At 39.1% G+C, this 24,480-nt stretch overlaps 1 protein-coding gene across 1 annotated transcript; it reads left to right on the forward strand.

Moving 5' to 3' along the window:
- The first annotated feature begins 3,235 nt into the window (after positions 1 to 3,235).
- On the forward strand, positions 3,236 to 21,425 carry zgc:101540 (hsFATP2a_ACSVL_like domain-containing protein). The gene is made up of 10 exons (XM_062992049.1): positions 3,236 to 3,710; positions 7,969 to 8,178; positions 8,590 to 8,748; positions 12,133 to 12,257; positions 12,416 to 12,610; positions 12,705 to 12,795; positions 14,472 to 14,670; positions 14,854 to 14,951; positions 16,903 to 17,033; positions 19,626 to 21,425. The coding sequence occupies exons 1-10, from the start codon at positions 3,236 to 3,238 to the stop codon at positions 19,800 to 19,802; spliced, it is 1,860 nt and encodes a 619-aa protein (XP_062848119.1). The 3' UTR covers positions 19,803 to 21,425.
- Positions 21,426 to 24,480: the final 3,055 nt, after the last annotated feature.

Genomic DNA, 24,480 nt, shown 5'->3' on the forward strand with positions numbered 1-24,480 from the left:
ATGTCTAGTTTTCTTGACAAATGTCCATGTATGGAACATACTTTTGAATTGATAGCTTTAATGTGAATTCAGTAAGTGCTAGCACACTTTTCCACTTGCAGCTGTACATGTCTATATAGTGCACTCCATATGTGCAAGCTATAGGTCTTTAAGACCACTGCAAAGGAATGCAGAGTTCCTTATTGACCCCTCCTTTCACTGACTGTTTGTAAGGAATGGGGTTGCCATGTTTTGAGAGAAACTGTTGACTGGTTCTAAAAAAGTTTGTTAACATCTAAATGAAACTATGTTTTAACATGAACATGTTTGTATCTATATTGCTTAATATAGTCTTGACTTGGATGTGTAGATGCAATGATTTATGTTAATTCACAGGGGTTTGACCATGTGGACATATTCATTACAGAATCATGCTGGATTTGTGTGCAGTGTTATCTGAGGGATTGAAGGTCAAAGGCACTAACATTAGTTTTCAGTCTTGCACGAAGACTTAAACGGATTTTGAAGTTTTTAATGTAATCGAATGTATTTGGAATTCCCAAATATCTTGCAATTGTATGTTTAGAAACATTGTGCTTAAGCTTTTCACTCATGCATTTTTTTTTTCAAAATGGCTAATCATGTTTGCATTACTTTTTCAGCTATTTACTTGTGGAAAGTTTTAAAACTGGTATATTTGATTATTTCCTTAGCTTTCAAGTTTTAAATTACCTGTGTTTCAATTTATGGGGTATGTTACATGCATTAAATTAGGAATTAGGGTAAATTAACAAAGATTGATAAAGCTAATTTTTTTGGTGTTTTCAAGTAAATGCCTGTGAAATATCTTATACAAATCATGTCTTTTTAAAGTGATTTACTGTCTCCACTTTACACTAAACATTTTTCCTTTATTTTATGGAGATAAAGAAAGGCTTTCTACAAGGTTCTGGAGTGTGTCTGTGAGAATATTTGCCTATTTAGTTAGAGATCTTTTGTATGGTCATGCGCTGATGTTTGAGGATAAGGTCTGGCTAGCAACTAACATTCCAATACATTACTGAAATATTCAGTGGGGTTAAGGTCAGTGCTCTGTGCAGGCCAGGGGACATCCATACCAAACTGGTTTCCCCAGAATTATTCGGTGCAATGCAAAAACACACCCAGTACAGGATGTCAATCCATTGCAGGGCTTTAGCCATCCTCCCATGTCTATGTAGACACCCGACTGACAAATAGCTTTGCTGATGGATCCCTGGATCCTAGTCGTAGTGGGCTGGCGTAATTTACCGCTGCACCACCAGAGTGCCATACTTCTTGATGAAGCTTTCCCAGATTTATTGGCAAATGTTTGTATAGATTTAGAGAGTATGAACATGATTTTTCAAATAATCGTATAAAATATATATCGTTTTCAGAGACACTTTGTTAAAGGTTATGCATGGTAAAAATCTAGGTTATTTATGTACAGTCAAATGTTTATAATTACCCTTGAGGATCATGTATGCCAGCTATTTACGGTTTTCAAAAATCTCCTATCCAGATTGGGAAGAAAACTCAATTATGCTAAAAGGTAAATTGGTTGGTTAATCTGATGTAATCGAAGAACCTTAAAAAACATATCTGCCCTAGCACTACCACCATAAAGCACTCTACAGATACGGCTGAAATCCCCTACTTGCAACTGTAACAGTGACACCTAATATATGATTGAGGTGCTGGCACAAATGGCAGAGGGATATAAAGAGCATAAAAGACTAAAAATAAATGACTGGTGGCTGCATGCAGCAGAGATTAGAAATGCAATGGCTATGTCTAAAATGGGGAGAAATTGCCGCTCAGGTGGCGCTGCAACCAGAGCTGATGATGGGTGGGACTAAGCCGGATATGCGTCTCTCTCTGTCAGACTGATGCAATTACGATTTCTGCTGGCTGATTAGAGGCGCCTACACAGAGATGAGGAAAGAGTGCTCTTAGGGTGTGTCTCTCCGTACACAACGCTAGGTAGCACAACACTCGTCAATGTGTGAGTGATAAGATGCATACGGCTTACTGCCCATGTGTCGGAGGGGGCATGGGTTAGCTTCGATCTCCTCGGTCAGAGCAGGGATCAACATAGGCGGAGAGGAAGCACGATGCAACTGGGCAATTGGACGTGCTAAAGGGGGAGAAAAAAGGGGAGAAAATGTTTTTAAAAATAATAATAAAATGGGGAGAAACCACTGGGGCAGCACGGTGGCTCAGTGGGCAGCACTGTTCCCTCACAGCAAGAAGGTCCTTGATTCGATTCCCAGGTGGAGCGGTCTGGGTCCTTTCTGTGTGGAGTTTGCATGTTCTCCCTGTGTCTGTGTGAGTGTCCTCCCACAGTCCAAGGGACATGCAAGTGAGGTGAATTGGAGATACTAAATTGTCCATGACTGTGTTTGACATTAAATTTGGGAACTGATAAATCTTGTGTAACCAGTAAAACCTGTCATGTCATGAATGTAACCAAGGTGTGTAAAAAAACCGTGTTCAAATCCTAATGAATAAATAAATTCACCTTACCACAGGCTTAAGGGTGGCACGGTGGTTTAAGTGGGTAGCACTGTCGCCTCACAGCAAGAAGGTCCTGGGTTCGATCCCCAGGTGGGGCAGTCCGGGTCCTTTCCGTGTGGAGTTTGCATGTTCTCCCCGTGTCTGCATGGGTTTCCTCCGGGAGCTCCGGTTTCCTCCCACAGTCCAAGGATGTGCAAGTGAGGTGAATTGGAGACACTGAATTGTCCATGACTGTTCGATATAACCTTGTGAACTGATGAATCTTGTGTAATGAGTAACTACCGTTTCCTGTCATGAATGTAACCAAAGTGTAAAACATGACGTTAAAATCCTAATAAACAAACAAACAAACCACAGGCTTAAAGGCTGCTATGCAAAAAGATTCTAGAATCTTTGTAAAATGCAGACAAGCAAGAATCTATGAATGAATCTTCTGTACATGGGTTTTCTATCTTTGACCAAGCGTAGTTGCTGAAAACCTACATACTCAAAGGACACCAGTTGACTTCAACTGTATGTACAGCGTGAGTGGATTTTAGGTGGGTTTTTGGTTAAACATGGCAACCCTTTAGGCTGTGGGAGGAACGGACCGAACGCTCCCAGCTCTAGCGCTGCCAAACCAGTGAACTTGCGCCCTATGTGCTCCAAGAATTCCTCTGTGTAGTAGTGAAAAATTCCGCCTGAAGTGTAGCTGAGCACCGAGTGCGCCTGGATAACCATGTACATATGCTTGACTTTGCTAGCTGGTCTGGTGATTTTACCAGTACTGCTGAAACTGCAGTTTCCATACTGTTACCAGGATTGTGTCTATATGCTGAAGGCTCTGGGTTTTGGAGTGCGCTTAGAGACCTATAAGAGGAGAAAGCGCTTCTACAGCATTCTCGACTGCTTTTTAGACGCTGTGAGAAAGCAGCCGCACAAACCCTTCATCTACTTCGAGGGAAAGACCTACTCATACTCCGATGTAGATCGTCAGAGTAACAAAATTGCTCATGCTTTACAGACTGTGGCTGGACTGAAGGAGGGAGACACTGTGGCCTTGTTCTTAGGGAACGAGCCTTGTTTCGTCTGGGTCTGGCTCGGCCTGGCCAAACTGGGCTGTCCTACTGCTTTACTCAACTTTAACATTAGATCCAAATCTCTTCTGCACTGCTTCTCCTGCTGCGGTGCAAACGTGCTCATTGCAGCTGAAGGTAAAGAGTCCATGCATTATAAAATCACTGATTACTCAAACTACACAATTCATCCTGCATAGAGCCATAGACAGTGTATGGACTTTGACCTGCTTTAGACCTACTTTAGACTAAATGCACTGATTAAGCAGGCAGCATTTTTCATTCATTGCAACCTAAGAATGTGCTATGTCGTTTGTATTGAACACATTGATTTTACATTACATTTACATTTTCAGCATTTAGCAGACGCTTTCATCCAAAGCGACTTACAGTACTGTGACAGTATACAGTCTAAGCAATTGAGGGTCAAGGGCCTTGCTCAAGGGCCCAACAGTGGCAACCTGGCAGTGGTGAGGCTTGAACCGCCAATCTTCTGATTACTGAACCAGTACCTTAACCACTAGGCTACAACTGCCCTTTAAAGAACTGAGTGTGCATTAGTAAACCTAAACAGCCTACACATTGTCTACAAATATAGTAACAGTTGTGTTATGACTTGCCTTAGGAGTTGGCATCCTGCAAAGTTCACACCAAGTGCACAATAGTCTATATTAAGTGACAGAAATCTTTAAAAGTCTAGAGAACAACCTCCGCACTAGTTGAGTTTGCGTAAAACAACCTGGATGTTTCATAATGCTTTTGGGTCAGTGTTCTCTAAATAGAGAAGATAATTTTTACCCCCCCCCCCCCCCCCCTCCATTGGCAGAAATGCACAATGCCAGGTTTTGTGAAATGGAGTGTACATCAGCACAACAGTTATCTCAAAAGTGAAGCATTGTGCGGAGAGGGATTAGCAAATTCAGGTCATGGTAGCAGTCATTCATTTAACATAATGAACCAAACCACAATTTAAACACAATACGTTTAAAAGAAAAGTTTTAGAGTGAAGGCAAAAGTTCTGACCATAACCCAACTAAAATGTAATTAAATGGCCTGATCCAAACCAACCTCTAAAAAAGAGATTGCCCCAAAACAAGCTGGATTTAGGCCAAGAAGAGGCATGTAAAATCAGATCACGTCCCTCCAGATCAACATGGACAAAACAAGAGAAAGGAACCATGTTCTGTAATAATGTTTCATTGATTTTACAAAGGCACTGAGGTAGATTATGACCACTGAGCAAGTTTACAAGATAGCCAGAACAGGAAAGCAGCTACTGAACCACATTAAGTCCCACAATTTACATTACTTTGGGCATGGGATGAGGCACCCACATGATAACATTGAAGGCAGTGTTATGACAGGATTTGTGGAAGGACTCAGAAGACAAGCAAAACCAGGAATAGGCTAAAGTGACAATGTGAATTAGAATATCAGTTCTTAGTCTGCTACAAGTGACACGAGACAGAGCACATTGGAGAAAGCTGGCCCATCTGTTCAGCCAGACCTCTCAAACGATGTGTTGACATGACATGACAAGTGGCCTGAGGAGGGTTGCTATATCCAGTTAGTTTTCAGGTTACTCCAAAGGCTTCATAAACTTTTTTTTGCAATTGTAAATAAAAAGGGTGACAAGGGGCTGGTCGAGGCCACTTAAGAGGGTCAAAGTAATGAACATGTAAATATGTGTAATATATTTTGGGGGTTATTATGTGTAATATGTCATGTGGTCTAAAATATGTTAGCCAAAAGAATGTTTTACAGAGACTAACTTTTAAAGCAATTTTGTATTTTTAAGAAGATTGCTTTTAAACTGAGCCTTTGTACAGTTGCAATCAAAAAATTCAAACATTTTTCCCCAGTAAAATAAATATTAATAATTTATTTATAATGATAACTTTTGAGTTATAATTCGAGAGCTATATTTTGAATTAAATAAATAAGGATTTAACTGTAAACTAAGTCTTTCTGTTGAATGATGCAACAAACAAGTAAAGAAAATAAATGATGTATTTTGGAGTAGCAGGATATTTTGTTAATACCGCCATGTCACAGTAATTCAATCCCTACATAATACTGCTAATCTTAAAACCTACTGCTAGTCTGTGTAACCTAAAGTTGGGTTACAACATGATTAAATCATTGGGAATCAATAACAACCTTTCATTTGCTTTAGCTGTGATGTGTTATATAAACCCCACCCAGAGATTGGAGTGTTCAAGGTCTTCCGCAAACATGGTGGAAACTAAGAAGCTGCCACAAAAGCTGAGACAGAAGATAATTTCACTGCACCAAAAGGGCAATGGGTATGAGAAGATTTCTAAGACCCTGAATCTTCCTACAGACCATTGAAAATCTTGTGTGGAAGTTCCAAACTTATGGCACAGCAGCAATCCTTCCTGGCTGTGGGAGAAAGCCCAACATTTGTATCAGTGACATTCATAAGAAGATCATTTAACCAATGACCTTATGGCTGGACTTCATGACGCCACTCTTGACCAAGAAGCTCCTGGAATATCCAGGAGTGGCCTCCAGATTTAAATTTCATTAAAAAATCTTTTGCAGCATGAAAGGCATCAAACTTTAATGAGCTGGAAGCTTTTGCATGATAAGAATGAAAAATAGTTTGCAAGAAAGGCATCAGAAGCGTGGTAGCACATACTGAAGCCACTTATTAGAGTTTATAAAGGCAAAAGGATGTCCTGATGCTGGGGTTAAGTAATACTGCACATGGACATTTGTCAGTAGGCCTAAATGTTTTTAATTTAAACTTAAAATTATATTGACTGATTAGAATTGCTTGTATGTATCAATTTCTTTCTTTGTTTACTAAGACTTTTTGTTATTTAATTCTACACACATCACCATAATAACTTTAAAAGTGAGCGGATTGAATATTTGTTAGAGATGTGCCGATCGGGGTTTTTGGCACCGATTCCGATCTGCGATCTCCTTTCAGGGACATCGGCCGATAGCCGATTGCGATCCCCCCGAGGGGGGGTTGGGGGGGTTTAGCAGTAAATAAAATAAATAAACTTAAAAAGAGCCTCACAGTGAAGATAAACCGGAGCAGCGCGCGTGTGTGTGTGTGTGTGTGTGTGCGCCCTTAGAAGATACGCTTTGTTCACAGTATCGCTATAAGTGATTCATTGATTCATGAGTCGATTCATTTTTCGCCAAGCGTAAGTTTCTCTTCTCAGTTATCTCTCCGTGTTTACTGTTATTAATTAAATGTCGTGGTTTTAAATAAACACCAGCTACTACAGAACATTCTGTGTGACTCTCTTACATTAAAAAGCTTCATTAAACTGCTATTACCACAGATCTGTAACCGACCGTCAGACTCGTTCCGTCTAAGGAGCTAAAAGTTCAGCAGATGATCCTGAACTAACGAATTTGGTAATGAATAAACTTTTGCCTCTGATTGGCTCTGTAACATTTTCTGTTCTCATCTACATCACAAGTAAGAACCACTTCCGATATACCAGAGTGAACCAGGAGTTTATATAACGTGCTGATAGAATCGACTCAGATGTGACCGGGTTGAATTATCTTTTTAAAGTAAATATTACAATCAGCAAAATTACATCGTATGTATGATGCACAACGTTAATGATGTTATTTTAGGTCATGAAGAGCTTTCACTGTGGTTTCTGTACGATGGTTGATGAATGGTGATGTGATGGTTGGCGTCTGGATCAATCCACTGAGCTGTTAACTTAACATGATCTTTATATATCACACGATCGGATCGGCTACTTTTAGGAGATATCGGCCGATCGCCGATAGCATATTTTGATTAAAAATCGGCCGATACCGATTCATAGCCGATCGATCGTCCCATCTCTAATATTTGTGATTGCAACTGTTTTGTATTAAGTTTTCTAGGCTGCTGATTCAGATGACTTAGGTCACAGGCTCAGCTTATTTTTTCCAAATGTACTACAATTTAATAGTGAGCAAATTCATTTAAATGTAATCGTTTGCAGCTCTCCCCAGTTCTCACAAAAGGTCACGACTTTCTCCTGTTCTCACAAGCTCACAACTTTTACAACTTTCTCCTGTTCTCACAAAAGACCCAATTATGGCTTTTTACCTGTTGATTAAGTACAGTATTATTACAGTGTTACTGAAAGACAGTAGATTTAAACTCTAGTTTTCTCTTAATAATCTTTGCAATTTGCATACATTTTAAGTATCACTGCAGAGGTTTTGCCATCAAAATGACAAAACAATGGAGTCATTGTATATTAAAAAAATTACTATTATTTACAAAGAAAAAGGTACACTAACATCTATTTTTGTACTTTCAATAGTTTTATTGTCGATATTATCATCAACCCTAATTTAATTTTCATGTTGTAGATAAAGTCTTTTTTACTGTGTGTTCTTACAGAGCTCAGTACTGCAGTTGAAGAGATTTTACCTGCTTTAAAAGAGAAGGGCATCAGTGTTTATTTGCTTTCTGATAAGAGCAGCACTGATGGAATTAAGGCTATCTCCCAGGCCATCACTCAGGCTTCTGATGAAGCATTATCTCCATCACTCAGAGCCAACATTAAAGTCCGCAGCACGGCTTTGTACATCTACACGTCTGGAACCACAGGTAACAATGAACATTGCTTGAGGTTTTTATATACTGTAGCCTCAGGGACCTCAGATATTTTAAACTCATCACATACAGAAAATGCATGATAAAACACACCTGGACCATTACTATGATTGGCATACACTATCCACCCACTAAATGTTCAGGAACAAAGTTCATAATAGTTTTCAGATAAGCTGCACTGCTGTATTACAAGTGCTACAATGTATTACTGAAAAAATAGCTTAGAAATAGCCAGGTTAACACTAATTTTTGGAAACATTCTTACTCTGAAGCATTTTCCACACCTGTCTAAAACTTTTGCACATTACTATATGTATGTGTATTATTGTGTATTATTATAAAAGATAGTTTGTATTATTATACATAATAGTATAATATTTAACCCATAAACTCATCTTTCTTTAGGCCTTCCAAAAGCCGCTGTGGTGACTCATGAAAGAGTGTGGGCTGCCTCATTCATTCAGGGTATTTCTGGAGCTACTTCTGAGGATGTGTTCTACCTCAACCTGCCTCTCTATCACAGTGCCGGCTTTCTCATAGGATTCGTTGGATGTATTGAAAGAGGTAATGCTTTTTAATGCGTGTCACCTTGTTTTCTCCTACTCTTAGAAATGCACCGACCCAATCATTCTTTCTGGCCCAGTATTGGCCTGACACGCCTGATAAATACTGAATCGGATTTTACTGCTGCGCCATGTGAGCGCCCTATAAATACAGATTTCTAATTCACCATATGATTATTTCTGCTCATTTGAACAAGTGTTTCTACAATTTGTAAAATATAAAATTCATTCATATAACATTTGAATTTGGTAAAAATATTTGAGTTCTGATCAGCATTGATTTCAATAGCAGAACCATTTTTATATTCTGTATATAGCCTTAAATCAGGCATGTCCAAATTCTGGCCCGCAGGCCAATCGCGGCCCGCGATCGGATTTTATATGGCCCGCGTCTTCTGTCTTCAATTGTATTACTTGTGGCCCGCCAGCACAGTCAAACAGAAAAAAAATATATTTCGTCGCTGTCTGATTAAAAACACTTTTAGCGGTTTTCACTTTTTTACATGTTTTGATTGTGGGTATAAATCTCTGTCTGTCCATAGCAGCGAATATCAAAATGATTAATTAAAAGATGGATGAAATCTCGCAATCTCTTTAATGAGTATTTCCATTGGCTGCTAGACCTGTCAATCAAACCGCGTATCCCCGCCTCCTTCCCCTCCGGTACTGTTTGAGAAAGAAGCGAAACTCGTTTGCTCTCTACAGTTTATTCAGGTTATTCAATCACATGGTTGTAAACATGATTTATATTTGTGATGTTTGTAGTTTTTTAAAAACACATTTGTATCTGATATTTATATGGACTAAGTGTTTACACGGACTGTATTTATTAACACAATTGCACTTTTTTATAGCAGTAAATAACATGATTTACAAAGTAAAGATAATGTCTGGTAATTTGATTGTTTCAGGTATTTACAGGTACTTAATGGTAATTTAGAACAGTATTTCCCAGTCTTGTTTCTGCACATTACAGTATTAAAAGGTTTTCTATAAATAATCATATCTGTGTTTTGATGTTTTATTGATGCATTATATTAGATCAAAATATTTAGAAAAGCATGATTTCTGAGTTAGCCAGATAACTTAAGCAAAATGTCAAGGATTGCTCAATATGAACGTCTTTTTTTCTCTTTTGTCTTATGGTTCTGTATGCCAGGAAATACTCCAAAGGTAGCCATGCATTGTTATAGTTTAAACCCAAACCATGTTTGGCACCTGAATGTTTACATTTGGTTGTTGTTTGCTGTGTGAAAATAAAATGATTAAATAACAGCGTATTATATGCATTATTTTTTTATTTATATTTTTCCCCCTATTTTTTCCCCCAATTTTTATCCCCCAGTCTAGTCGTGTCCAATTACCTTGGAATGCGTCCTCTATACTGATTCGACCCTTCACCGCTGACTGAGTACCCCTCCGGTACGCAATCAGTACAGATAGTGCATTTTTCACCTGCGCAAGTTGAGTTCATACACTTGGCGGGCACTGTGTATGGAGCGCCACACCCCCATCAGCATTATTCCTCAGCCCTGTGCAGGTGCCATCAGTCAGCTAGCAGGGGCCACAGTCGCACCAGTTATGAGGACCTATGATCCAACTTTTTTACCCTCTAACCCTGAACAACAGTCAATCATTGTTCATACAGCCGCCCAGCCCAGTCGGAAAGGCAGAGCTGAGATTCGATACGATGTATTCGAAACCCCAACTCTGGTGAGCTAGCGTACTTTACCACTGCGCCACCTGAGCGGCCTGCATATTTTATTGTTTAAAATAATGTCATCAGGGACTGTTGGCCCTTGGGCACTTTCACATTATCAAATCTGGCCCTCCTAGAAAAAAGTTTGGACACCACTGCCTTAAATGATATATCCTAAAAATATGCTTCATTTGACTAAGTAAACATCATTAGCATTGGCAACATGTACAATACATACAGATATCCAGGTCCAAAAAAACATAATGAGTAAGTCTTGTGTGACAATGGCAAGAACAAAAACCCTTAACATTATGACCGATAAACCTTGAGTGGACCAAGATGCACTATATTGCCAAAAGTATTCGCTCGTCTGCCTTCACACACATATGAACTTGAGTGATGTCCCATTCTTAATCCATAGGGTTTAATATGATGTCGGCCCACCCTTTGCAGCTATAACAGTTTCAACTCTTCTGGGAAGGTTTTCCACAAGGTTTAGGAGTGTGTTTATGGGATTTTTTGACCATTCTTCCAGAAGCGCATTTGTGAGGTCAGACACAATTCATCCCAAAGGTGTTCTATCGGGTTGAGGTCAGGACTCTGTGCAGGCCAGTCAAGTTCTTCCACACCAAACTCACTCATCCATGTCTTTATGGATCTTGCTTTGTGCACTGGTGTGCAGTCGTGTTGGAACAGGAAGGGGCCATCCCCAAACTGTTCCCACAAAGTTGGGAGCATGAAATTGTCCAAAATCTCTTGGCATGCTGAAGCATTAAGAGTTCCTTTCACTGGAACTAAGAGGCCGAGCCCAACTCCTGAAAAACAACCTCACACCATAATCCTCCCTCCACCAAACTTTACACTTGGCACAATGCGGTCAGACAAGTACCATTCTCCTGGCAACCGCCAAACCCAGACTCCAAACCCAGTGGCTACCACTTCGTGGCTGAGTTGCTGTCACGGTACCACGCTGGAATTCACTGAGCTTTTGAGAGTGACCCATTCTTTCACAAATGTTTGTAGAAGCAGTCTGCATGCCTAGGTGCTTGGTTTTATACACCTGTGGCCATGGAAGTGATTGGAACACCTGAATTCAATGATTTGGATGGGTGAGTAAATACTTTTGGCAATATAGTGTATAAATGGACCCATCAGTATTTGGAAGTCTTCTCTCCTTGGAGCCTTCTGTTTGATGAGTTTCTGGATATCATGTTAAATGTGGCTACTGTTACTGTGGAACCCCGTTACATCCCGTAGTCCAACAGTGTTGGCTCCAGTAGTGTCAAACCTCCAGGATGCAGCCTTTAGTAGGTAGACAGGTCCTTGGCATCATGTGAGCTGGAGAGGGTACTTGATAGTCTGCAGGTAGTTAGAAGTGGCGGAGGAGTTACAATCAAGAAATTAGAAACTGCTATATTGAGAGAAAGGACAAATACAGAAATAGAATCATAATTAAGGACTATTTTTAAAAGCATTTGTGAGTTTAGGCACTATTGGACATACATTCTATAAACACTGCATCAAATGCTACTTCTATGTCTAGTTTATTGATTTAGTCGACCTTGTCGTTATTTTTTAAGTAAGATATTATAATTTCCTTCATATAATGCAACACATTAAAGATATTGTATTATGCATGAATCTATATGTCTTAATGCAGCTTATATTTGTATCTTATTGTTTTAGGAAATTCTTTTGTGCTGAGGAGAAAATTTTCAGCCTCTCAGTTCTGGGACGACTGCAGAAAGCACAACGTTACAGTGATGCAGTACATTGGAGAAACAATGCGTTACCTCTGCAATACACCAAAGGTCAGCATTTTGTCTCTAATAAATGGCTCTGCATTCACCAGTATCTGAGGGCTGTTTCTCATCTCAATAGGAGTTTAATATCAGCTTTTGGGTTTTCTTTACTTTTTGAGCAGTGTTCACCTTATACTTCACTGCTGAATTAAAATGTCTCTTTTTAGAAAGACAATGACAGAGAGCATAACGTGAGGATTGCTATAGGTAATGGTGTACGGGCTGATATTTGGAAGGAATTCCTTAACCGATTTGGGAATATATATGTCCGTGAGCTCTACGCTGCCACAGAAGGAAACATTGGCTTTATTAACTACACCACAAAGGTCGGTGTCGTGGGCCGGGTTAATTTCCTGCACAAGGTAAGTCTGTACTCAATTGAATGGACATTGTAGGTAAAACAGCGATGTAGGTAGTACATTTTAAATCTACAAATGTTTTACCTTTCTTGAGCAGAAATTCTTCCATTACGCTCTGATCAAGTTTGACATAGAGAAGGAAGAGCCTGTGAGGAATGCAGATGGACTGTGTGTGCTTGCTGATCCAGGTCTGTCACTAACTGCTACTTACTCTACTAGTTCAGCTCATTTGCAAAGTTGACAGTGTTATGAACATCATGCTCCACACAGGGTTTTGAGTTATCGCTTAGGGACCAAATGTTTTATTGTTTTACTAGCCAAAAAGCCAATTTCATTATATCTGGTGATAAAACTGGCACAAGGTTATGTTTTTATGCCTACTTCTAATGTCATAGACTGTAAAAGGTTTGACAGAAAGTATAAGTATACTTACCCTTAGGGGGCGGCACAGTGGCTCAGTGGGTAGCACTGTTGTCCCACAGCAAAAAGGTCCTGGATTCGATCCCCAGGTGTGGAGTTTGCATGTTCTCCCCGTGTCTGCAAGGGTTTACTACCACAGTCCAAAAACGTGCAAGTGAGGTGAATTGGAGAAACAAAATTGTCCATGACTGTGTTTGATGTTAAACTTGTGAACTGATGAATCTTGTGTAACCAGTATGTTTCTGTCATGAATGTAACCAAAGTATAAAGTATAAAACATGACGTTAAAATCCTAATAAATAAATAAATAAATAACTTACCCTTAGGTAGACAGCAAACAGTGTAACCATTTGAGACATGGTATAACCTGGTATTTTTTAAATAAGTAAAATGGCTAAAACACTCAAATTGTCTAAACATTCATGTAATTTTGTTAGTACTTTACAAGCACATATCTTGTTTAAATGACAGTTTAATTAATAGATGGGAAGAAGAAATAAAACACCACCATTGCTAAATGTTGGCCTATCTCCCATTACTGCTATTTTCGGTAATGTGTCTTTTTCACAGGCCCTACCACGCACATTTAGCCATGGAAAGGCATAAGGTTCTTTTATATATTTTAGTGATCCTTTTAAAAGTCACTGATGGCATACATTTTGTCTAATACTTAGTAAATGCCTTTTAAAACAATCTTTTATTTTGTGATGTTCTTCAATGGTCAGGACCACCACAGAGTAGGTATTATTTAAGTGGTGGATGATTCTCAGCACTGCAGTGACAATGACATGGTGGTGGTGTGGTAGTGTGTGTTGTGCTGGTATGAGTGGATCAGACACAGCAGCACTGCTGGAGTTTTTAAATACCGTGTCCACTCACTGTCCACTCTATTGGACAATCCTACCTAGTTGGTCCACCTTGTAGATGTAAAGTCAAAGACGATCGCTCATCTATTGCTGCTGTTTAAGTTGGTCATCATCTAGACCTTCATCAATGGTCACAGGATGCTGCCCATGGGGCGCTGTTGGCTGGAGGACTATTCTCAGTCCAGCAGTGACAGTGACCTGCTCTGTAGTTGTCCTGTGGGGGTCCTGACCATTGTAGAACAGCATGAAACGGGGTTAACAAAGCATGCAGAGAAACAGATGGACAACAGTCAGTAATTGTAGAACTATAAAGTGTTTCTATATGGTAAGTGGAGCTGATAAAATGGACAGTGAGTGTAGAAACAAGGAGGTGGTTTTAATGTTATGGTTGATCGGTGTATATGTATGCATATATTTAGTACATATGTGGATGTTCCACAAAGTACTTTTGTAAATTAAAAATGAATAAAGTCAACAAAAAGGATTACATAAAATACACTTGAAACTAACAAATATCTTGTCATAGTAAATTAAAAAAATTTAAAGTCTATTATTTTTAAAATAAAAATAATTTGCAGGTGAGGCTGGACTGCTGGTTGGAAAAATCACCAAAAAATCACCATTTGATGGCTACGCTGGAAACAAGCAGCAGACAGAGAAGAAGAGACTTACAGATGTGCTTGTTAAAGGAGATCTATATTTCAACAGCGGCGACTTGCTGAAGATCGACCATGACCGTTTTGTTTACTTTCATGATCGGGTCGGAGATACTTTCAGGTAATCTCAAGAGTAAAAGTAACATACCAAACTTTTATCAGACGTGGAGGAATTACTTAAGTAAAGGAATTATTTGTTTTTATCACAATGGAACTTATTTTAAAAGGATGAATGATGTAATTATAAACTAATGTGTATTTATTGGCTGCACCAGTATGATTAATCAATCGTTGTCTTTTACAGGTGGAAAGGAGAAAATGTAGCTACAACTGAAGTATCAGATATTCTCTCTATGGTGGGCTGCATTGAGGAAGCAAATGTCTATGGTGTTGCTGTGAAAGGTAGAATCTAGGATATAGTGTCTTTTAAAATGTTTTAAAATATAATATTTTGCTTCGGATTATGTATGAATAATTTATGCAAAAACAAATGTAGTTTACAGTCTGCATTTTTGATTAGAAGTTTAAGAGCTTAAATTTCAGGCAGAATGTAGGAACAGAACTGGCAGTGCAATCACTAAATTAAAATGGTTCATTAAAACATGAAACTTTAAAATGCAGAAATCTGTCTAAAACCTTAGAAATGTAAGGAAACCTTTCTAACTTCTCCCTCCCTAAAGCTTTTAGAACCAGGGAAGTGAAACAATTGCAAACACAGCTGTTCACAGTTCCAAAGAGGCCAAATCATGGGTGAATACATTGCAGGGATATCAGTAAACCCCCCTGCATAATTATTTCATAAATCACATAGTAGTCTTTACCCTGCAATATTAATTAGTAAATGTGAACTGAAAAGTTAACACACACTTGGAAGGAACGTTATGGCAGTCTTGAAAGTTTAAAGATTTCTGCAACTGCTCTTTTTATAAACATTGGCATTTTGCCAGGGTCAGAAACAAATCCTGCCTAGTGGTGGTAAATTCGGTTCATTTTTTGGACTCGGGTTAATCTGAGTCGCTCGGTAATGTGATCCGGTTCACTCTCTTTATTCTCTTGCATTACTAATCTATACCACTACTAATCAGCCACATAATGCACACCAGTGTTCAGGTCATCCCAAAGGAGTTTAAGAAAGAGGGACACCAAACTCAGCACACCATGTCTTTATGGATACTGCTTTGTGCACAGGGACACTAATGCAGGAACAGGGCCTTCCCTAAATTTTGCCACAAAGATGCAAGCATTTTATACTTATATAGCTGATTTAATACAAGGTAGCTCAGTGGGTAGCACTGTTGCCTCACAGCAAGAAGGTCCTGTAATTCCCAGGTGGATCAGCACAGGTCCTTTCTGTGTAAGGTTAGCAAGTTCTCCCTGTGTCTGTGTGGTTGTCCTCTGGGTGCTCTGGTTTCCTCCCACAGTCCAAAGACATACAGTCAGGTTAAGTGGACATACTAAAAAACTGCATGTTTGCCCTGTGATGGACTGGCGACCTGTTCAGGGTATTTTTCGAGTCAAACCTGCAATTAAGTATAGATGTACCTTTATAGTGTAGGTAATTTCAATATCCACTGTAGGTTGACCCTTTGATGCACAAGCTAAGCAAACCTAATTCTAATGCACAACATGGGTCAAAAATGACCCATATTCATCCATTCAAGAATATTTTCATATGCACATTTGTCAGTTATTCATGTATTTGCTGTCTTAGCTAATAAAAGCTATCTATACTAGAATATGTTAACAGCTAGCAAGCAAATAGTATTGGACATATTCAAGATTCAAGAGCCTAATCTTTGGTTGTCTTTCAAAAGATCAGTAAATATGTTTTTGACTACAAACACTTACAAATGTCAGTAGTTCCTGTCAAATTCCATAGTAAATACATAAGGGTCATTTTTGACCCATGTTGTGCATTAGAAGTGTAGTGATACAAAAATGATTTTTATTAAAAAAGCAAAAAATATAAAACTGAAATAAGGATTTGTGATGATCAAAAACAAGTTAATTGAATAATTCATGGCAGCTTGAATGACGAAATTTATTTATTGCAAAGATATAGAAAATAATAACTCAGTTGGGTCACTTTTGACCCAGGTTGTGCATCAAAGGGTTAATAGAAGAAAGCTGTTTAGAAATGATACAATTCTGGAATTTTGTGGTGTACTTTTTATTTTAACAGCATAAATAACTGTAAAAGATCTGAAACGGACTATAAGAGTCGGTAGTATTGCCTCTGCTAAGCATGGTTGTTAAACCCTACAGTGCTCATGTGCTAATTGCATTAGATTCTTCGTTTGGATAAATGAATCTTCTAAATGAATAAATGTAATTAAATTTCTTTCTTTTTAAGGACATGAGGGGAGAATTGGAATGGCAGCCATTACATTAAAAGAGGGGAGAGAGTTTGATTGCACTGATACATGCAGAGTTGTAGCAACCTACCTGCCAGTTTACGCCAGACCTCGTTTCATTCGTATTCAGGTAAGATTGACAGTTGTATCAATGACAAATCTGAGTTTCAAAAGAGTTGATGAATACTTTACATAGGAGTAAAAATACATATGCAGTTTATCAGCAATAATCTAGTAGTGTTGATGTTTGCTTCTTCTGTACTTACTGTATTTTACATGCCTTCTTACTAACCTGTATTCTTACAAAGCATTTCAAAATGAAAATCAGAATACTATTAAAACTGCCATACATTTACACATTTTAGCTCTTACATTAACTGGTATGGTGCCTTGCTGAGGCGAGAAGGCTTGCTTCTCTAAGGGAAGCACCAGAGCTCTGCTGTCTAGAGATTTATCTCATGCAGACTACAGCAAAATTCAGAATAGGTAGAGGAACAAGAGATATTGCAGATGTCACCATGTGCTTCATTCAGTACAGCAAAGATTTCAACTGCAGTGACCACACAATATTATTGAATGTCCTCAGCAATACGGGAATACCAGAGTATCTCATCATTCTAATAAGGAACCTCAACACTGATAAACAAGCCACTATCATGACAGAAAATGGGCAAACAGATTGGCTCCATATTGGCAAAGTAGTTAGACAAGGCTGCATTTTGTCACCATTCCTGTTTAACCTGTACACTGAACATATAAGAAGAGAAGCCTCTCACTTAAAGCCCAGCTAAGCAAACGGAAGCGCTCTTATTTTGGACACATTATGAAAAGAACCAATTCATTAGAAAAGACAATTATGCCTATGAAAGTAAAAGAGGATGAGGATGGCCAGCAACAAGATAGATGGATACAGTTAGATGGACAACAAATAAGCCAATAAAAAGACTCAGGCAGGATGTTCTGCAGAAGAAAACACTATTCATGTGGTTGATAGGAATTAGAATCAACTTGACGGCATTCGACACAAAAATGTACATCATGTTAATGACCATTTTAAAATGCAGTTCTGTTAATTACAAGTGAAATACTGGAAAAGTTGGGACAGAAGAATAAAGAGTAAAAAGTATATTATAAAACGGATAGTTCCGGTCCTAAAATCTGATTGGCTGAGCCGCGTTCGAAGCCGTTGTAAAATCCCCGATAAACGCACACCTATGACCACCTCACATCATTCCAGATTAATACGCCACTGAAAAGAAAAAGTGAATGTTATTTTCGCCCTCATGTTGCCTAGCAACACTGTTACTCGAACTACCTTGCGTCGCGGAAGAATGCTTTATTGTAAGTTTATACACAATAAATACATTTATGAATTAAACATTGTTGTATTTGTTGTATTTTATGTTGACCGCCGTTTTATAAAAGCAATAAGCCACTCGAGACCGTGCGTTACTGCTATGATTTTAGCACGGGGAAAGAAGTTTTAGGCACTCTGCTTCGCGTCGTGCCAAAAATGTCATCCCCATGCTAAAATCACAGTAACGCACGGTCTCTCGTGGCTTATTGCTTTATAAAAATATTCAGGTTACACCATTCAGAAGCAGCTACAATAAGCAGGTTAGTTGGGAACAAGTGAGGGAATCATGATTCATGGTTGGGTATAAAAGAAGTATTTACAAGTAAAGATTGGGCATGGTTTATCACTTGGTGCCACTTGACGCCACTCATCAAGCAGTTGTTTTATGCAACAGTGATAAATATGGCTACATATGCTTTGGCAAACAATTCTCACTTAACACAGTCCACCACTGCTTCAAACTCTATAACACAAAGAGAAAGCTAAACATCAATTCTATGAGGAACCATCAAGTTCTCTAAGGTTGAGCTCATCTCAGATGGACCAAAAGACAGTGGAAATGTGTGCTGTGGTTAGATGAGTCTAAGTTTTATTTTGTTTTCAGTGAAAGACAACCCAAATCTAACTACTAATTAAAATGTATGTCTTATCATAAAAAAAGAGAATCAAACACTGGTGACCTCCAGTTGCTGAGCAGGTGAAGGACAATAGTGAGGCCTGCTATGTTGTACAGCTTGGAGGGAGTGGAACTGATTAAAAGACAGAAGGGGGAGCTGGATGTGGCAGAGATGATGCTGCGATTCTTGTTCGGAGTGACGAGGAAGGACAAAATTAAGAACAAGTTTATTAGAGGGACAGTGCAGGTAGGATGTTTTAAAGACAAGGTTAGGGAGGAGAGAATAAGATGATTTGGGCATGTGCCACCAGGAGCCACCAGGCAGGAGAACTAGAAGCAGGTGCAAGGTGCTTGGGGTGACAAAGGAGGATGCTTATGACAGGGCAAGATGAGCCACAAATAAGCCATCAGGAGCATCTAAAGAATTAGTATCCTCAGTTCCCAAACGATTAAAAAGATATGAAAGGTGATGTAATACAGTGGTAAACCTGCCTTTACTGAGTATAATACTTTTACAGAATATGAAACAGGTATCACATTTTTAATTATATTTACAAAATGCAATGAAGCCAATCACTGAAAACATGGTTAGAATGAACAAATCATAGATTCTTGTTTTATTGGAATTTACAAAATATTCCAACTTTCCTGGTAATAGAGTTTCTACAGTACATTAGCTACTGTCTATAATGTCCTGTATATAATGTATATAGCAGAAAGTGAATCATGGAAGCACATTTGTGTTTCAGAATTCTTTGGAAATCACAGGAACATTCAAAATGAAAAAGGTAAAGTTGGTGGAGGAGGGCTTTGATCCAGCACTCATTCATGATCAACTCTACTTCCTTGATCTGGTGAAGAAGAAATATGTTCTGCTCACTCAGGACATTTATAATGACGTGATTTCAGGAGACATTAAACTGTAAGCTTGAAAATGTACAAACTACCAAAGACATCCAGGGATTGGACAAAATAACTGAAACACCTGTCATTTTAGTGTGGGAGGTTTCATGGCTAAATTGGACCAGTCTGGTGGCCAATCTTCATTAATTGCACATTGCACCAGTAAGAGCAGAGTGTGAAGGTTCAATTAGCAGGGTAAGAGCACAGTTTTGCTCAAAATATTGCAATGCACACAACATTATGGGTGACATACCAGAGTTCAAAAGAGGACAAATTGTTGGTGCACGTCTTGCTGGCGCATCTGTGACCAAGACAGCAAGTCTTTGTGATGTATCAAGAGCTACGGTATCCAGGGTAATGTCAGCATACCACCAAGAAGGACAAACCACATCCAACAGGATTAACTGTGGACGCAAGAGGAAGCTGTCTGAAAGGGATGTTCGGGTGCTAACACGGATTGTATCCAAAAAACATAAAACCACGGCTGCCCAAATCACGGCAGAATTAAATGTGCACCTCAACTCTCCTGTTTCCACCAGAACTGTCCGTCGGGAGCTCCACAGGGTCAATATACACGGCCGGGCTGCTATAGCCAAACCTTTGGTCACTCGTGCCAATGCCAAACGTCGGTTTCAATGGTGCAAGGAGCGCAAATCTTGGGCTGTGGACAATGTGAAACATGTATTGTTCTCTGATGAGTCCACCTTTACTGTTTTCCCCACTTCCGGGAGAGTTACGGTGTGGAGAAGCCCCAAAGAAGCGTACCACCCAGACTGTTGCATGCCCAGAGTGAAGCATGGGGATGGATCAGTGATGGTTTGGGCTGCCATATCATGGCATTCCCTTGGCCCAATACTTGTGCTAGATGGGTGCGTCACTGCCAAGGACTACCGAACCATTCTGGAGGACCATGTGCATCCAATGGTTCAAACATTGTATCCTGAAGGCGGTGCCGTGTATCAGGATGACAATGCACCAATACACACAGCAAGACTGGTGAAAGATTGGTTTGATGAACATGAAAGTGAAGTTGAACATCTCCCATGGCCTGCACAGTCACCAGATCTAAATATTATTGAGCCACTTTGGGGTGTTTTGGAGAAGCGAGTCAGGAAACGTTTTCCTCCACCAGCATCACGTAGTGACCTGGCCACTATCCTGCAAGAAGAATGGCTTAAAATCCCTCTGACCACTGTGCAGGACCTGTATGTCATTTCCAAGACGAATTGATGCTGTATTGGCCGCAAAAGGAGGCCCTACACCATACTAATAAATTATTGTGGTCTAAAACCAGGTGTTTCAGTTTCATTGTCCAACCCCTGGTAGAATTGTCTTTTATGTTTTTTCATGTGCCTTATGAATAAAAACAGGAACTAATGGTAAACAGTTATAGACTAATCTCAGGGAAACTCCTGGAGGTTTATCATTCCGGTCAGTATTTAATACCCATTTACTAATTCAGTTAACAAAACTTTATGCTGTGAAAGTGATTACTATAATGTAGCATGTTTGATGTGACTTTTAATAATGTACATTTTCTGTTGTTTAACTGCCAATAAATGTACTAATCAATATAATCTGGGGGTGAAATTGTAACATTGTATGTGATGAAACTTTTGAGATTAAAAGTCCCTCTTGTACATTTACATTTTTGGTATTTAGCAGATACTTTTATCCAAAGCGACTTACAGTTGTGACAGTATACAGTCTAAGCCATTGAGGGTTAAGGGCCTTGCTCAAGGGCCCAACAGTGGCAACCTGGCAGTGGTGAGGTTCTAACAGGCAACCTTCTGATTACTGGACCAGTACCTTAATCACTAGGCTACAGTGCATAGTGGCCCAACAGTGGTAACTTGGCGGTGGAGGGGTTTAAACCAGCAACCTTCTGATTACTAGTCCAGTACCTTAACCACTGAGCTCCTTTTTATCTTAAATTTTTTTATTACTCTGCCAACCAGTATTTACATTTGGATACAATTTAGAAAATTGTTTCATATTAGTCAATGTTTTAAAGTATTTACCAGAACTTTTAAATGAAAGATATACTGAGTTGTCATATTTGCTATATTATTATTACTATTTGAATGGTGACTTAAATTTGAGAATTACCATTAATACACAATGCATTTATCAGTGAGAAATTGTGTATTAACAATTAAGAATTTAATGCCTAGTACACTGATCAGCCATAACATTAAAACCACCTCCTTGTTTCTACACTCACTGTCCATTTTATCAGCTCCACTTACCATATAGAAGCACTTTGTAGTTCTACAATTACTGACTGTAGTCCATCTATTTCTCTACATACTTTTTTTAACCTGCTTTAACCTACTATTCTCAGTCCGGCAGTGACAGTGAGGTGTGTAAAAACTCCATCAGTATTGCTGTGTCTGATCCACTCATACCAGCACAACACACACTAACACACCACCACCATGTCAGTGTCACTGCATGACCCACCACCCAAATAATACCTACTCTGTAGTGGTCCTGAGAGAGTCCTGACCCTTGAAGAACAGCATGAAAGGGGGCTAACAAAGCATGTAGAGAAACAGATGGACTACAGTCAGTAATTGTAGAACTACAAAGTGCTTCTATATGCTGATAAAATACTAGAGAGTGAGTGTAGAAAAAAGGAGGTGGTTTTAATGTTATGGCTGATTAAAACAGTGGAGGTTTTTGTGGAAGAACTTTTAGCTGCTAGGCATAAGTGTGAGTGTGTTCCAAGCCAGATCTATGAGGTCTATAATAAACAGCACTGGGGGAAAATGCCTAATTGTGCATGTGCCTGAAGTCATTGCCAATCAAAAAGTTGTTTTCATTAGATAAATGTGATGGTGTGTAGCTTTATTTATTTATGTAGCTTTGAACAGTTTGAGAACCTCTGCTGTAGTGAATACAGTAATATAGGGTCTGTCTAAAAACCTAGTGAGCTGTCTTGCTGCCTGCTGCCTACCTAAAAGGCTGCTTAAGTGCAGAGGAATGTAATAAGACTTTGAACTTTGGAGATCAGATTATTTAAACACACTGCTTAGACAGCGATTACATCATTGACTGACCCCACAGTTTTTGCTTACTAAGCTAACACAGTTAGCATTAGGACATACAAATCAATGGGCTGAGGCGACACAACCCGCTAGCATGCCAGCTAACATCTCCCTCAGTTTTCCGAATATGCAAAGAAATTACACTCTAGGGTTATACTTTGCTTGCTGCTCTATTTCTGTCCCCCAATCTGAATACTGTTGTGAGAAAAATTGTGCCAAAGTGAATGCTGGGATTGCTTCACTGCAGAGGAAGCATTGGATGCTTCCTCGTAATTCAGTCAGTTTATAGCTTAGAATTAAGGCACCTTAGTAGGCAGCATTGTAAGGTACAGTAGACCCTTGACTTACGAATTTAATTGGTTCCGAAGGGCTGTTCTTAAGTCAAAATGTTTGTTAGTTAAACCTATTTTTCCCATAAGAATTAATGTAAATAGAATTAATCCGTGCCAGACCTCCCAAACCCCTTACCTAACCTTTCTAATGTCTTAAATGGTCTTTTTTGTTATAAATACAATTATATTTTCCCTTAAATCTTAAATTATAGAATAGATAATACTGTAATAAACAACAACACAGTAGTACTGTACATAAAACACACACCACATTTCAGTACAGTACGTGTGCTGTACTATACACCATAATGCATTTCTTTCTTTTTTTATAAAATGTATCTACCAGAAACAACAATAACTCATACTTCTCTATTATTTCCTTCTTTATTTCAATAGCGTTGTATTTTGTAAGTGTAATTGCACGAAAGAAAAAATACTTTACTCAGCAATTTCCTTCTTCTCTCTCCCTCACTGTCCCCCTCGGTCTCACCACTACGCTTTCTCTGCAACTTTTTTGGGGCCATTTTAATATAGAATTTTACAAAATAAAAACCGAAAAAACACTGTCCGCTGTCCAAATGTTCGCTCACTTTATATATATATATATATACTGTATATATACAGTATATATACAGTGTATCACAAAAGTGAGTACACCCCTCACATTTCTGCAGATATTTAAGTATATCTTTTCATGGGACAACACTGACAAAATGACACTTTGACACAATGAAAAGTAGTCTGTGTGCAGCTTATATAACAGTGTAAATTTATTCTTCCCTCAAAATAACTCGATATACAGCCATTAATGTCTAAACCACCGGCAACAAAAGTGAGTACACCCCTAAGAGACTACACCCCTAAATGTCCAAATTGAGCACTGCTTGTCATTTTCCCTCCAAAATGTCATGTGATTTGTTAGTGTTACTAGGTCTCAGGTGTGCATAGGGAGCAGGTGTGTTCAATTTAGTAGTACAGCTCTCACACTCTCTCATACTGGTCACTGAAAGTTCCAACATGGCACCTCATGGCAAAGAACTCTCTGAGGATCTTAAAAGACGAATTGTTGCGCTACATGAAGATGGCCAAGGCTACAAGAAGATTGCCAACACCCTGAAACTGAGCTGCAGCACAGTGGCGAAGATCATCCAGCGTTTTAAAAGAGCAGGGTCCACTCAGAACAGACCTCGCGTTGGTCGTCCAAAGAAGCTGAGTGCACGTGCTCAGCGTCACATCCAACTGCTGTCTTTGAAAGATAGGCGCAGGAGTGCTGTCAGCATTGCTGCAGAGATTGAAAAGGTGGGGGGTCAGCCTGTCAG

The sequence above is a fragment of the Trichomycterus rosablanca genome, chromosome 1 (genome assembly GCF_030014385.1).
Source record: "Trichomycterus rosablanca isolate fTriRos1 chromosome 1, fTriRos1.hap1, whole genome shotgun sequence".
Taxonomy (NCBI): Eukaryota; Metazoa; Chordata; class Actinopteri; order Siluriformes; family Trichomycteridae; genus Trichomycterus; species Trichomycterus rosablanca.